The following is a 12,563-nucleotide window of genomic DNA, read 5'->3' as shown; positions in this document are numbered from 1 at the left end:
GGATGACTAAAGGGGATCGGAAAGATGGATGGATCGACGCTTTCAGTTTCCCGGCGGTGCCCACATTTTACCCGCATTATCCAACAGGTTATTGTAGAGTTGGGTAAATTCTCATTTCATGCAATTAGAGGATTATTTTGATCGATCTTTGACTAAAACTGTTTTCAGAAAATATCCAAATCAGAGTTCGCATGTAAACGCTATCACAAATCCATGCCCTTTCGGCTACCTGACACTCAAATCCAACCTCGTATCTATAAGTCAAACAGCTTCTTCAGCTGATCGATGGTATCTTGGGGACCATCAACGGAGTGTCCAATGGTGCGAGGGTCTTCGTAGATCTCATAATCGTTTCCTCCGACGAAAGTCTTGTCGCCGAAGAAGTGGATGGTCTTGTATTCGATACCAGAGATGCCCTTTTCAGCCTCGATGTGCTGCAGGCAGTAGGTCTTGTCCCAACCAGTGGGGAAGACATCGAAAGAGATTTGACCACCAATAGAGTAGCTATGTTGGCAGATTGATTAGCACCATATGACAAGTAAACCTCGCCGGATAAAGACTTACGTGAGACCGTAGTCGGGGAACTCCTTCTTCAAGGACTCCACCAGGGTCTTTCTGATGTTGTGGATCTTGTCAAAGCTATAGCGCAGGTCAGTCAGCCAGTCCATTTATGTGGAAATGGGAATACAAGATCAATACGTACGCTTCGAACTCATCACGTTCCTCGACGCTGGCAGCACGTCCAACAGGGCTAATGTTGACCATTCCATTCCGGAACTCAACAAAAGTACCGCGCTTGCGGGGCAACTTGGTGTTGGCAATGAACTTGAGAACGAAGTCGACCAGCGCTTGGTACTTGTCCTCCCCAAGCCACTGAATGAAGTTGTTGCTGGCAAGCGACTTGCCGAGACGGAATGCGGTCAGACCGTTTTCGGAGAAGCAGAAATCGAACATAGTGGTAACATCGATGGTGGATGATCCAAGCTGCTCTTGCTGCTTCACAAGGTTCGAGCCGCCAACCTGATTCATGTTAGGAACGGGGTGGGTGTATTGTTTGGGAGGAGACGAACGAATCCAATAGCGCACTTGTGACGCAATCGAGAGAGCAATTCGAGCATCTCTGGCGAGGCATGCTGTAAAAGAAATATATTAGTATAATTGAACAGCAGCGAGTCTCGTCGCAACCTACCCGTCTTGCGGGGGTGAGAGTCTCGTCAACATCGAACAGAACAACCGTGTTCTTGATGGGACGGTTCTCCAACGAAGGGTAAACACTGGCAGCTTCAGTCATTTTGAAGGATTTATTCAATTGAGTCTTAATAAAGAATTTGTCAAAGATAAAAATTGCGGGCAACTTGGGGGTAAATATAGACAGAGGGGCCCATTTTGGCCGCAAGCGGTGAGTGAAGGCGGGAGCTTAGCGCAAGGCCATTGGGTCCAGAAGCAGAGAGAAGGCCACCTGGTCTGTTTCATTTGTTTTTAGAGAAGATGTTTATTGCATCTAATAATGACTCATTAGGATCATGATATAATTAATCTTGTATATGTTGCCATTCTGGACTGTGCTATGTTGCGCATGGACATCTAGACTGGTGCCTGGCTGTTATCGATAAGAAACCGAGGGGTCAATTATCAGATCAGAACGAGTTAAACATGTGCATTCGAGAATTATCTTAACTATTTGTTATATACCTGAGATATGCATTTCTTACTGTAACAAGTGGTACATAGCCACGTAGACATGTACAGCCGGAATATGCAACCCAACCCAATTCCTACCGAGACTGTAACAACCAGCTCCCAAATCCCTAACGCCCAAACCGCTCAGCAAACCAGAAATAGAGAAACTCAGCGTCCCATAGTAGACTGGAAGACCTTCGCCGCAAGTTCACTTAGAAGCCGCGTCCGATCCTGCGTTGGAAGGTCCAAGAAAACCTCATAGACACTTTTGCCCTTAGCATCGCGGACCGCGCCGAGACGATTACCCGCAACAGCGCCAGCCAGCGCACCAGGCAAATTGCCAACAATGAAGCCCATAGCACCGCCACTGACACCCCCAACCAGTGACCAGAATCTTCCGGTTGGGCGAGTCCGCCTCCCGCCCTCTCCCTCGCTCTCTTCGGCGAGACCCTCTTCGCGCAGCATCTCTTCAAAGACGGAGCCGAACTGGTCATTGTCACGGTCATCGCGGTTCCCGCCGAATCCAAAGCTGGACCAGGGGAAACCACCGGCGCCGGTTGGTGGGACTTCCGCTTCTGCTTCCTCCTCGGCTGCTTGGTATGCGCGAGTAGCGTCATATTCCCGGCGCCGCGCGGGGTCAGATAGGGTATAGTAGGCGTCGTTGATTTCTTGGAATTTCCTTGTGCGTGAGGGTCGCTCTGGAGAGTCGATGGGGACTCGATCGGGGTGGGATTTCAGTGATTCCCTAGAGTTGGTTAGAGGGGTCATTTCAAGGCGAGTTGTGGTACACTCACCTCTTATATGCGGTGCGGATTTGTTGTTGGGTGGCATCTTGGGTGATTTCCAGAGTCTTGTCTGGTACATGTTAGTTGGAATGGTATCGGTTGGGCCTTCAGAATCGGTCTTACAGTAATTGGGGCCTGGTCGAGAGTTAGTATAGATTTTGGTAAGAGGGTGGGAGTAAAATTAACATACTTGACATGGTCACACCTTGATATGGGATTCAGCAAGAAAAGACGTATTATGTTAGACTAATGATAGACTCGAAGAAGAATTTGGAGAGAGTCTTCCATGGTAGGCCATCACATGCAGTGACGTCGTTGTCGCCTGAGGCATTGATCTCCATCAGGTTCCACGGTTCAAGTGTTCGTTGATATTGGATTTTAAACAACTACATCGATGTATGTACATACAGAATACGTATTTCAATATGATTTTGAGATGATTATTATGTCTACCACTTGAGAGTGGATTGCTTGACTATCTGGGGTACTTTACCTACCGCACAATGCGGTTTACGACTAAGTTTAGCCGGTCAAACACCCCAGCCACCTTTATTCCGCCAGGGGGTGACTGATCAATCTCATCTGAAGATCTCTGATTCGTCTGAAATTAGCATCCAGTATTATCCACGACCCCCTCTTAGAATCTCAATTGTGCCAGCTGTCAAAAGATATTTCCTGCATAGAAAATCCGCAAAAGCGGGTGCACACATCGGCCTAGACCTCAGATTGCGCATCTCCGCAGCAGCTAGTGGCTGACTTGCATCTGTCTCTTTTCATTCTTTCAATTGCCACACAGAAAGCCAAAAAAAAGGTTTCAAAGAGATAATCAGGGGCATTGTTACGCAGCAGCATCTCAAACCCACCTTCCTCTGTGTACCAACCTACCACAATCCAATCCCTCTCCTAACACCCAACCCGTCCGCTTCAGACCAGACACATCATTCACCGGCCTGACCCAAAGCGCACAAACTCGCACCCGTAACCAGCCTCAGCCTCAGCCTCAGCCTCAGCATCACCAACACAATGGGTTGGTTCGACGGTACATCCAGCGCAGTTTCATCGGGAGGATACGTGCGGCGCCGGTCATCACCAACACCCAGCTCGCACAGCACGCACAGCAGACGCAGCAAATCCGGTTACTCCTCCACGCACCATACGCGAAACTCAGCGCCATCTTTCTTCGGCGGGCTAGGCGGGCTAGGCGGAGGCCGAACAGGAGGCCGATCAAGCCCATCTGTGTTCTCGTCGTTCTCATCTTCGTCGCGACGGGCCCGCCCCCGCCAGGGATTCGTCCAGCGCATGCTCCGCGACATCAAGCGTCTCTTCCGCGATATCTATCGCTGGGCCCGTCGAAACCCTATGAAGGTCTTTATGATGGTTATCGTGCCGCTTCTGACTAGCGGTGTTCTGCCGAAGCTGCTTGCTATGATTGGCATTCGCTTGCCGCATGCTGTTACCAGTGCCCTTGGTGGCGCGGCGAAGCCGAGTGGTGCTGGTGCTGGTGGTAGGGGTATGTCGGAGAACATTAGCAGTCTTATGAACATTGCCAAGATGTTTGCGTAGGCGAGGTCCCCTGGCACAGGCTGTTCTGTTTGACCTCCGGAGCTTGAGGTTCTTTTTCCACGATTTGCAATGCTTTCTTGAATTCAACACATGACGATCACGATATACACCTACTGTCCTTTTTCTGCTTTTTTGCTTTTATACCTCCCAGTCCTTTTTGCTCGTTGGACTTTGCCATTTTCGATGTTGTCATGAACTGGGAGGCCCGTGTGTTCGATAGAATTGATTTATTTGGAAAAGTTGTTGTTTTGTACCAGCAATGAAACATCTGAGAATGCGAAACAAGTCTAGAAATACAATGAGGTCTCCTATTTATACTAAACTAGCCCAGTGTTGGTGCCCAAGCCTGTGGGTATGGTAGTATCGGACAGCTGTACACCGCACTAGTTGTGTTTGCAGTTGGGGAAGTGCACTGGCCCTCTGGCAGACCGATCTTTGCGGGGATACTCGCAGTACGACAGATATGAGATGGATCTGCAAGGAGGGAGTAAATATCGTACTGTAACGTTTGACCATATACGGCATATCAATGACCAGTAGTTGACCAACATCATTCTGCCTTTAAGTTTTGGATTTGAGAAAAAAAGATTATGTGTACATTTTGGTTCCAACTTGGGTATTGCCAACACCGAGCAGGAATTCTATAGTAAAACAGCCTTGGGGAACTTTTGTGATCAGCCCGCGGGCAGAGAAAGCAACGGCCAACGCCCGAGGTGCAGCAATACAACTGTCCAAGTCTATGATCGCTGGGAGCGCTTGTTACGCTTCCGAGAGCGAGAGTTTGAAGTGGCAGTGGTCTCAGCTTCCTCAACCAGCTCCTCAGCCTCATCAGAATCCACTTCCTCCTCAGCGGAAGATCCCAACACGCGACCAACAGTCTTGTTGAAGCACCAGATGGGAAGCTTGAACACCATTGTCTCACGGATAGAGGGGCGTTCAATCTGATCAATGTCGAGCAAGAACTCCTGGCGTTCGCCAGCCTCGTTCTGCTCTTCCAAGAACACACTTCCAATAGAATCGACAATCAGGGTCTTTCCATTCTCAGCAACGACGCGCTTGCGCTCGCCAGTGCTAGCCACCTGCTCGGTAGGGGTAGAGGTACCAGAGGAAGCACGAGCGGTCACACGGGCACCACCTCCCTTCTTGTCCTTCTTGTTCTCCTTATCCATCATGCGCTTTTGGCGACGGTTGACAGCCACGGCACCAGCTTCGCCGGATTCGGGGGCAGGAGGGGGAGGCGCGGCGGCGACTGAGTCGATTCCAGGAACAGCCATTTCATCGCCCCAGGCGGCTCTGCGGGCCTGGCGAATGTAGCGATCCACAAACTCGCGCTGGCGCTTCCAGCTAAGGACTAGCGCGGCGTAGTGAGCACCACCACCGAAAACTAGGAACAGACCCGCCAGCACGGAGCCCAGACCAGGACGGAAGCGCGAGTAGTAGTATCCGGTACCCTTCCACAGGGGGAAGCCATTCTTGAGGAAGTGGTCGTAACGCTGGCGGTTGGGGCCGCGCAGGACGTTGGCGACGAGGTTCAGACGGGCAGAGCGGGCGTCGGCGTTCTTGACTGCGGCGTCAATCTCGCGCTGAGTAGGTCCCTTGTTGACATTGACCCCCTGGTTGGACTTGGCCTTGCTCTTGTCCTTGGCGTAGTTGGCGATGAAGGCGCGCTTGACCTTGTCCGGGTGGATGGTTCTCGACTTCTTGCGGTAGGCCTTGGTGATTTGTTCCTGATTGGCATTGGGACGGATCTCGAGGAGGTCTGCAGGTCGGGTATAGAAGTTAGATACGTATCCCTGATGATGAAAATAAAAATGAAACGGAAAGAAAATGCAAGTCAATGGCAATGTTAGCAAGACATCACATACCGTAGAAAGTCACATTGGCACCTTCATTTGTGGCCACATCATTTTGGAGCCCAAAAATCTCATAGTCTGTTTCGAGGTCAGTATGGGAGTTTCTCCGGGGTAAACAGATACCCACCTTCTTTGGACCAAGCAGCGACGAGGCCGAAGAAGACGAAGAGCGATAAAAAGGCAAATGACTTCATGGTGATAGCGGTCAATGCCGCAGAAGCCAGAAACGAGAGAAGTATAGAAATGAACGAATAAGCTGTGTGTTAGTGGAGGACATGTAGGCAAAAAAAGCGGTCGGGCGTTTATCCAAGAACCAAACGTGGCCCCAATCGACTTGGTGTTTTTACTGTTTTTTTGGCTGTTTCATCCTTTTTTTACCTTTTTTTTTTCTTTTTGGCTTTTGAGGGGAAAATATAGTTGGGCTCTGCATGAATTATTGCATCTGAGCGTATTCGTAGGGGTATATATAAAGAGAAGGATCTAGATTTCTATAGTTGATTCCTTTCTTCTGTTTCTTCAGCCTGAAGGACTCCTAGGGAGCCCAGGAATTGGATGACCTCAGGGACCCGTTCCTATTATTAGGGTCTACCTAAGTATTTTTGTTATTGTTTCTACCTAACACTCCTCTAACTACCCTATTTCATCTTATTCATCTTATATTACTTGATACTTGGCTTGGTGAAACAACCGTGCTCTGACTAAAAAAATAGTCGAAAGGGGAAAAGGCCCAAAAAAAAAGTGACTGCCTCTCCGACGTGTTGTTTCCGGCTCTCTGACTCTCTTTCCTCTCTATCCACTTTGTCCACTCTATCACTTTATTACCTGTCCCATTTTCAACCTTTATATTCTTTCCTCCCCCTTCTCAACCTCTTTCTCATTCAAAATGGTTTCTATTCCAATTGATGCGATCACTTCGCGTTTTGGCGATCGCTTCAACAACCTCCGCAGCACCTCGTTGAGTACACGCTTCGCCAACCTGCGCCCGATTTCCGAGTTCCTCGATGTCAAGCGCCTTTCCAAGCCAGCCAACTTCGGTGAAGCCCAGAGCCGAGTCAATTACAACCTGTCCTACTTCTCTAGCAACTATGCCGTCGTCTTTGTGATGCTCAGCATCTACAGCTTGCTGACCAACTTGGTGCTGCTGTTCGACATGATCTTTGTGAGCTGTGGTCTCTACGGAATCAACATGTTGCAAGGTCGGGATCTCGATCTGGGCTTCTCTCGCTTCACCACTTCGCAGCTCTACACCGGACTACTCATCGTCGGTGTCCCCATCGGCATCTGGGCTTCCCCCCTCACGACTGCCCTGTGGTTGATTGGCGCTACTGGCGTGACCGTTTTCGGCCACGCTGCGTTTTTGGATAAGCCGATCGAGAATGCTTTTTCCGAGGAGGCGGTCTAGGTGGTCGGCCGCGAGCTCCTTTTGATATGCCCTCATGGGGAAGACCACCGGGGGCACGAACGGGGAGAAATACTAGGGGACGCGCGGCTTGGGAGGAGACACGACTGGAGGAGGTGGATAGTGAGGAGGATGTATACGGGCGGGAGCTGGTGCGGAGCGGTCGGTACAGGCAGGAGTATGGAGGGCGAGGGCCGCGGAGGCGACCTGTGGATTATGAGGACTTGACGGATGAATCTGAATCAGTTGAGGGAGGAGAATACGATCTATACGACCATGAGGATAGCACGGTGGCCTATGCGATGCAGTTGGCCATGCGGGACAAGGAAGATCAATTGGTGGACACAGCGCTCGAGCGGATTCGCCGTGCTCAAGTTCTGGGAAAGAAAAACGTCCGGCTGTCGAAACGCGAACTGGAGGCCTTGGAGCGCAAGCGCCAACAGACGGACGGTACAAGCAGAAGCCGGCGCCCGTCCGCCGCTTCTGTCAAGGGGACATCGCGTCCATCATCTCGACGAAGTGCAGTTGTTGCACCAGAGCAGCTGTCCGGCGCCTATCCGACCTTTACGCCTGATGCACACAGCACCTGGGCTCGAGGGACAGCCAATAGCCGACCGTCCAGCTCATCTTCTGCTCGTCCCCGGACCCCAACAACACAATCTCTTCGCCCCCAGCAGTCCAACTCACCTCTTCGACCTCCCTACCCACCATACACTCCCGAGCGCTTTGCCCCTAATGGCCGACCACAATCGATGCAACAAGCGCCTGTTTTCCCACGGCCACTGCCAGACGATCCTCAATGGGCACCACCCTACTACAATACCATGCAGATGAGCCCATACGGGGAACCCGCGCCATACCAACCACAGGTTCCCACGGATCTCCGGGCTGGACAGCAGAATCGAATGAGTTATCCTTCAAGTCTTCCATACCCGGCTTATCAATCTCAATCTCCGGGGAAACGTCCACCACAAGGCACAGTATCGACACCGGGCGACCTAGCTCCAGCTCCCACTCTAGCTCCATCCAAGTTGGGGTCGGAGGAATCCAGTGAAGAATCGGAGAGCAGCGAGGATGAAGTGCAGATCGTCAAGGTGGCCAAGGTGGCTGAGCGCAAGGCCCCAGCTGCAGTTGCGCAGAGACGGCCGGTTACTGGAACCACTCGTAAACGGACCAGTCGATGAAGATGACGTGTCTCTCAACGTTGCCCTATCTAAAATTACTTTCGGTCTGGGGATTTTTTTTCTTTTCTGCTTTACTGTTTTTGATTCCATCATTGCGGTCTTTCCGTACCGCGAGGCGTTTTTAGGTAGACCGGTCTTGGACTACAAGCATATTATTATTTCCACTTTTTGCGCATTGATGTACATGTAGATCTTTGTAAGGCTTGGAATATGTTGAAGTTTAATAGAATATAAGTGGACCGATGCAACATGACTGAAAGCGTCTGACATCTGATTGCATCTCCATATGTATGTATACGGATGTACTCCGTACTCCATTGTGTAATCTGTCAGCCTCCAAACCTTCGATTTAGTTTTTTTCGCCAAGTATTCAGCCACCCGGCGTATCCGCCGATCAGAGGATAACCTTGGAACAGGCAATTCATGTTATGGCCTCGGGGATTGCCAATATTAATAGTACTCTATACTAGAGGTACACTAATCTAACTCCAAGTCACCATTCGAGTAAATATTGAGGCTGATCCATTGGACTAGGCTGTGGGGGCGCACAATTTTTCTGCCTTTTCCCTGCCTTGGCAGTCCTGGAAATGACGTCGTTTTTCTAATCTCCATAGGGGCGTCTAAATTATTCTAATATGGCTTAAATCCTTTCTTTTTCACTCTGCTTCTCCTTTCAAGGTGTCTAATAACCCATTGGGTATACCAAAAAAAAAAGAATACATATATATCGATACCCTTGCGCATCATCGTTGTCCCGGTTCCAATTTGACATCCCTTTTGTCATCTAAGCGCCACTGTCGCCCCCTTTTAAGATTTATCATTTTGAACCTGGAATGCTGTATTCCTGTGATACATTGTAAATAAATACAGGGACATAGGTGAGTGGCATGATTGGGGAATCATACCTCGAATCCATACCTTCTTTCTATCCTATACATGGAATCACCGATATTGGAGAAGCTGCGACTGACAGGATCATTAGGCTCACGTGCGCATTGCTGTGCTCTCAATCCTCTACTGTCTTTTGAATTGGACTTTTAGCGGACATACAAAAACCTCACATACCTTCATTGCATCGGAATCGGCCTCGAAATACAACTCAAACAAGTCGCAAAGATGTGGATTATATCGTTTTGGATGTTTCCATTGGTGTCAGCCTGCATGTGGGTTGGTAAGGCATCCCTGCACTGAAATGGAGATCTTGTTTTGGGCTGCAGCTAACAGGGTCTTAGCAATGTTGATTGCCATGCTGGTCACATGGGTTGAAGATGGGAGACCGCACTACGCCAGTATGGATGACGGACAGACCATTGCGTATGTTTTCTTCTCCGCCCCATTAGCCCCCACCTCTATGCGCTAACGGGATTGTTATAGGTACATTTCAGATGTCGGAGCGCAAGGATTAAAGCCGCTGTTCGTTGCAGGCAGCGCTGTCACCGTCGTCTTTCTCGATCTAGCTTTCCTCTCCGAGCGCTGGCTTCGACACTCCAACCAGTTGGCCTCGAACAAAGGTAGATTGGACAAGACATGCGCTATTCTTTCAATCTTCTTTGCGATTGCCGGTGCTGCGGGTCTGATTCTGCTCTCCGTCTTTGATACACTCCGCCACCCGAAATTGCACGATGGGTTCATCGGCCTGTTCATGTGAGTCCTGCCCAACTCTTGGAATTATGCAGCCAACAGCCAACTAACCAATCCATTTTTCTCTCCAGTGCTGGATACGTCATTAGTGCCATCTTGGTTTGTATCGAGTACCTCCGTATCGGAATCTTCTACCGTCGCGAGCACCGTGTCTTGCTCGTCAGTTTCTTCATCAAGCTTGTCTTCGTCATCGTCGAGCTCGCACTCGCTATTGGCTTCGGTGTCTGCATCGGTAGCAACCAGTCTTCTAAGCAAAACCCCGGCGCGGTTCTCGAGTGGACCATTGCTTTCGTCTTCACCGGTTACGTTCTTTCCTTTGTCGTCGATCTATTGCCTTCCGTGCGCACCCGAAACCACGTGCCGCAGGGTGAGAAGTACCTGATGAACCAGGGTGGATTCAGTGGAACCCGTGAAGAGGGTGTCTCTATTGAAGAGCCGCTGACCCATGACTCGATGGGCCCGGCCACCGGCTTTTACCGTGGCCAGCGGGTCTAACTAATTCCCTTTTCTGATTTTTTTTTCATGTTCCTGTATTTACTTATATGACGTGCACGATGTCATCTGATACTCTGCTTTTGTTAATGTTTTTTTTGATACCTGTCATGGATACTCTTATATATGGTGTTTTCTGGGAAGTTGGGCATACACCGTTATACCGTTAAAGCCAACATATTGGCCTTGGAATGTTTACTCCTTACATATATAGATAGCAATTCAATAACCTAACGTTTATTTCCATTGGATCTTTCATAACACTGCTTTTCTCGATCTGCTGCCCAAAACGAAGACATGCACTCCTCCACCATTTATTATCTCACATCCAAATGCCCATGTAATAAGAAACGCTCGATCCATCCCAATGCCAAGGTCATTATCATATCTACAAATCCCATATCAAATACAAAAAGCCCAACCCTAAACCATATATCCAAATCCCAATCCCAAAAACCCAATTCCCAAAAAGAAAAAGAAAAAAAAAAGGAGAATCAAACCAAAAACTTCGCCTTAACCCTCTCCTGCATCTCAAACCCAACCCCAACCCTCTCCAAATACCCCCTCACACCCCCATACCTTGTCTGAAGGTATTCAGTGGTATCACTAACGAACCCCGGCGGACACCGCGTATAATCTTCCCCAAGCCCAATCGCCCTAATCTCCTCCATCCTCTCCTCGAACTCCGACACAAGCTCCAGCTCCGAGCGACTGTAATCATCAACAATCGCTTCAACCGGCACACCCCCAACAAGCAGTAACATAAGTAACACAACCAGACCGGTCCGGTCTTTTCCTTGCGTGCAATGCACTAATGTCGGATATGATTCCTCGCACGCTAGGATCTCGAATACGGAGCGGATCTCGCCCATGCTTGAATCGAGCGTGTCTTGGGCTAGGCCCGTTAGTCCGCGCGGTTGCATTACGGTCCCGCATACTAGACGCACTGCGTCGCTGCGGTAGCCGGTTGTTACTAGGCCGATTGTTTTGCTGGAGGGTTGTTAGTACTAGTTTGTTCCAAGTATATGGGTACATGTGTAATGTGTTTTGTATGTGTGGATGGTAAGGGAGGGGAGGGTAGAGGGGAGACGTTACAGATACGTAAACCAGTCCAGTTTTGATAATAAGGCGCGTTCGAAGCCTTTGCCTGTTAGGCTTATTAGAGCTCGTTTTGAGCCGGGGATTTGGAGGAGGTGTTCGTCGGGGTTTGTTGGGATTGGATCTGTTGGTGATGGTGATTTTTCGGAATCTGATTTGGCATTTTCGCTTCGACGTTTGCGCGTGCCCATTTTGTGTTCTGTTCTGTGTTTGGTATTAGTTTTTGGACTTTTTGGACTTTTTGGTGTTTTTGGTGCATCGACATACTGGGAACGGAGATCAATGACGGTGTGGATTTGTAGTTCTTCTGTTAAACGGCGTATATCTCGTTCTGAGGCATCATCGAGCTAGAGATTTCGAATTTCGAATTAGTTTCTTTTGATTTTTGGTTGCTTATTCTGACAACGCATCAATGCATCGGAGTCATTTGAGCGGGGTTAGAATTACCCTCGCACTGCGGAAGAACACGCCTTCTTTCAAGATTCTAGGTGAAATTGTTAATTTTTTGTACTCAGAGAGAGATAGGAATATCATCTCGGGGTCAAAGACGCGTCTTAACTCACTCTTTGCGACAAAATTGGTTAACCGACCGGCCGACATCGCGGAAATTGATGATGTTGTCGAAAGGCCGATCGGGTGAGTCTAGGTCCACGCTGTTATGACGCGACATGATTATGAATTAGGGAATATAAGTGAATATAAACAGAGGAATAGAATGGTTAGAAATGAGAAGGATGGAACGTGTTTAAACGTGTGGAGAAGTACAAATGGCGGTGGACACGGACGTTGGGCAGACATCGCGTTTTGACCGATAGTCGCCTGGACAATGGATTTTTTTTTGGTTTTTTAGGAGTTACATTTTATTCAA

At 49.2% G+C, this 12,563-nt stretch overlaps 8 protein-coding genes across 8 annotated transcripts; 4 read left to right on the top strand and 4 right to left on the bottom strand.

Annotated features, from left to right (window-relative positions):
• Nucleotides 1-118: 118 nt before the first annotated feature.
• On the bottom strand, nt 119-1,337 carry sec53 (phosphomannomutase SEC53). The gene is made up of 5 exons (XM_040955197.2): nt 1,190-1,337; nt 1,071-1,133; nt 704-1,020; nt 565-639; nt 119-504 (listed from the first exon to the last, which is right to left on the bottom strand). The coding sequence occupies exons 1-5, from the start codon at nt 1,289-1,291 to the stop codon at nt 255-257; spliced, it is 807 nt and encodes a 268-aa protein (XP_040814396.1). The 5' UTR covers nt 1,292-1,337; the 3' UTR covers nt 119-254.
• Nucleotides 1,338-1,848: 511 nt separating this feature from the next.
• On the bottom strand, nt 1,849-2,662 carry N7455_003000 (putative DnaJ chaperone (Caj1); the record flags this gene model as incomplete). Its single annotated transcript, XM_040955126.2, has 4 exons — nt 1,849-2,425; nt 2,475-2,535; nt 2,589-2,600; nt 2,656-2,662. 4 exons carry the CDS (start codon nt 2,660-2,662, stop codon nt 1,849-1,851), a joined length of 657 nt encoding a protein of 218 aa, XP_040814477.1.
• An 826-nt stretch (nt 2,663-3,488) lies between these two features.
• N7455_002999 (uncharacterized protein) lies at nt 3,489-4,028 on the top strand (the record flags this gene model as incomplete). Its single annotated transcript, XM_040955057.1, has 1 exon — nt 3,489-4,028. One exon carries the CDS (start codon nt 3,489-3,491, stop codon nt 4,026-4,028), a length of 540 nt encoding a protein of 179 aa, XP_040814480.1.
• Nucleotides 4,029-4,765: 737 nt separating this feature from the next.
• N7455_002998 (uncharacterized protein) lies at nt 4,766-6,075 on the bottom strand (the record flags this gene model as incomplete). Its single annotated transcript, XM_040955172.2, has 3 exons — nt 4,766-5,787; nt 5,894-5,959; nt 6,009-6,075. The coding sequence occupies 3 exons, from the start codon at nt 6,073-6,075 to the stop codon at nt 4,766-4,768; spliced, it is 1,155 nt and encodes a 384-aa protein (XP_040814500.1).
• A 689-nt stretch (nt 6,076-6,764) lies between these two features.
• On the top strand, nt 6,765-7,283 carry N7455_002997 (putative COPII vesicles protein Yip3; the record flags this gene model as incomplete). Its single annotated transcript, XM_040955267.1, has 1 exon — nt 6,765-7,283. One exon carries the CDS (start codon nt 6,765-6,767, stop codon nt 7,281-7,283), a length of 519 nt encoding a protein of 172 aa, XP_040814430.1.
• Nucleotides 7,284-7,309: 26 nt separating this feature from the next.
• On the top strand, nt 7,310-8,464 carry N7455_002996 (uncharacterized protein; the record flags this gene model as incomplete). The annotated part of the gene is made up of 1 exon (XM_040955152.2): nt 7,310-8,464. The coding sequence occupies one exon, from the start codon at nt 7,310-7,312 to the stop codon at nt 8,462-8,464; it is 1,155 nt and encodes a 384-aa protein (XP_040814512.2).
• Nucleotides 8,465-9,163: 699 nt separating this feature from the next.
• Nucleotides 9,164-10,600, top strand: N7455_002995 (Frag1/DRAM/Sfk1 family protein; the record flags this gene model as incomplete). Its single annotated transcript, XM_040955225.2, has 5 exons — nt 9,164-9,342; nt 9,447-9,635; nt 9,697-9,778; nt 9,839-10,108; nt 10,177-10,600. Exons 2-5 carry the CDS (start codon nt 9,581-9,583, stop codon nt 10,598-10,600), a joined length of 831 nt encoding a protein of 276 aa, XP_040814278.2. The 5' UTR covers nt 9,164-9,342; nt 9,447-9,580.
• A 491-nt stretch (nt 10,601-11,091) lies between these two features.
• N7455_002994 (tyrosine-protein phosphatase) lies at nt 11,092-12,541 on the bottom strand (the record flags this gene model as incomplete). The annotated part of the gene is made up of 5 exons (XM_040955095.2): nt 12,259-12,541; nt 12,143-12,179; nt 11,963-12,042; nt 11,693-11,899; nt 11,092-11,587 (listed from the first exon to the last, which is right to left on the bottom strand). The coding sequence occupies exons 1-5, from the start codon at nt 12,363-12,365 to the stop codon at nt 11,092-11,094; spliced, it is 927 nt and encodes a 308-aa protein (XP_040814421.1). The 5' UTR covers nt 12,366-12,541.
• Between the last annotated feature and the right edge of the window lie 22 nt (nt 12,542-12,563).

This window comes from Penicillium solitum (genome assembly GCF_028829755.1).
Source record: "Penicillium solitum strain IBT 25940 chromosome Unknown utg000001l_segment0_segment0, whole genome shotgun sequence".
NCBI classification, from domain to species: domain Eukaryota; kingdom Fungi; phylum Ascomycota; class Eurotiomycetes; order Eurotiales; family Aspergillaceae; genus Penicillium; species Penicillium solitum.
This window is presented reverse-complemented; position numbering and strand designations above follow the sequence as displayed.

What these genes read in the sequence shown, in the direction of transcription:
- sec53 (XM_040955197.2), bottom strand. Translation starts at nt 1,291, where the DNA reads ATGACTGAAGCTGCCAGTGTTTACCCTTCGTTGGAGAACCGTCCCATC. An exon ending in CTCTCACCCCCGCAAGACGG is followed by an intron (nt 1,134 to 1,189) that starts GTAGGTTGCGAC and finishes TTTCTTTTACAG; the next exon opens with CATGCCTCGCCAGAGATGCT. An exon ending in ACAAGTGCGCTATTGGATTC is followed by an intron (nt 1,021 to 1,070) that starts GTTCGTCTCCTC and finishes AACATGAATCAG; the next exon opens with GTTGGCGGCTCGAACCTTGT.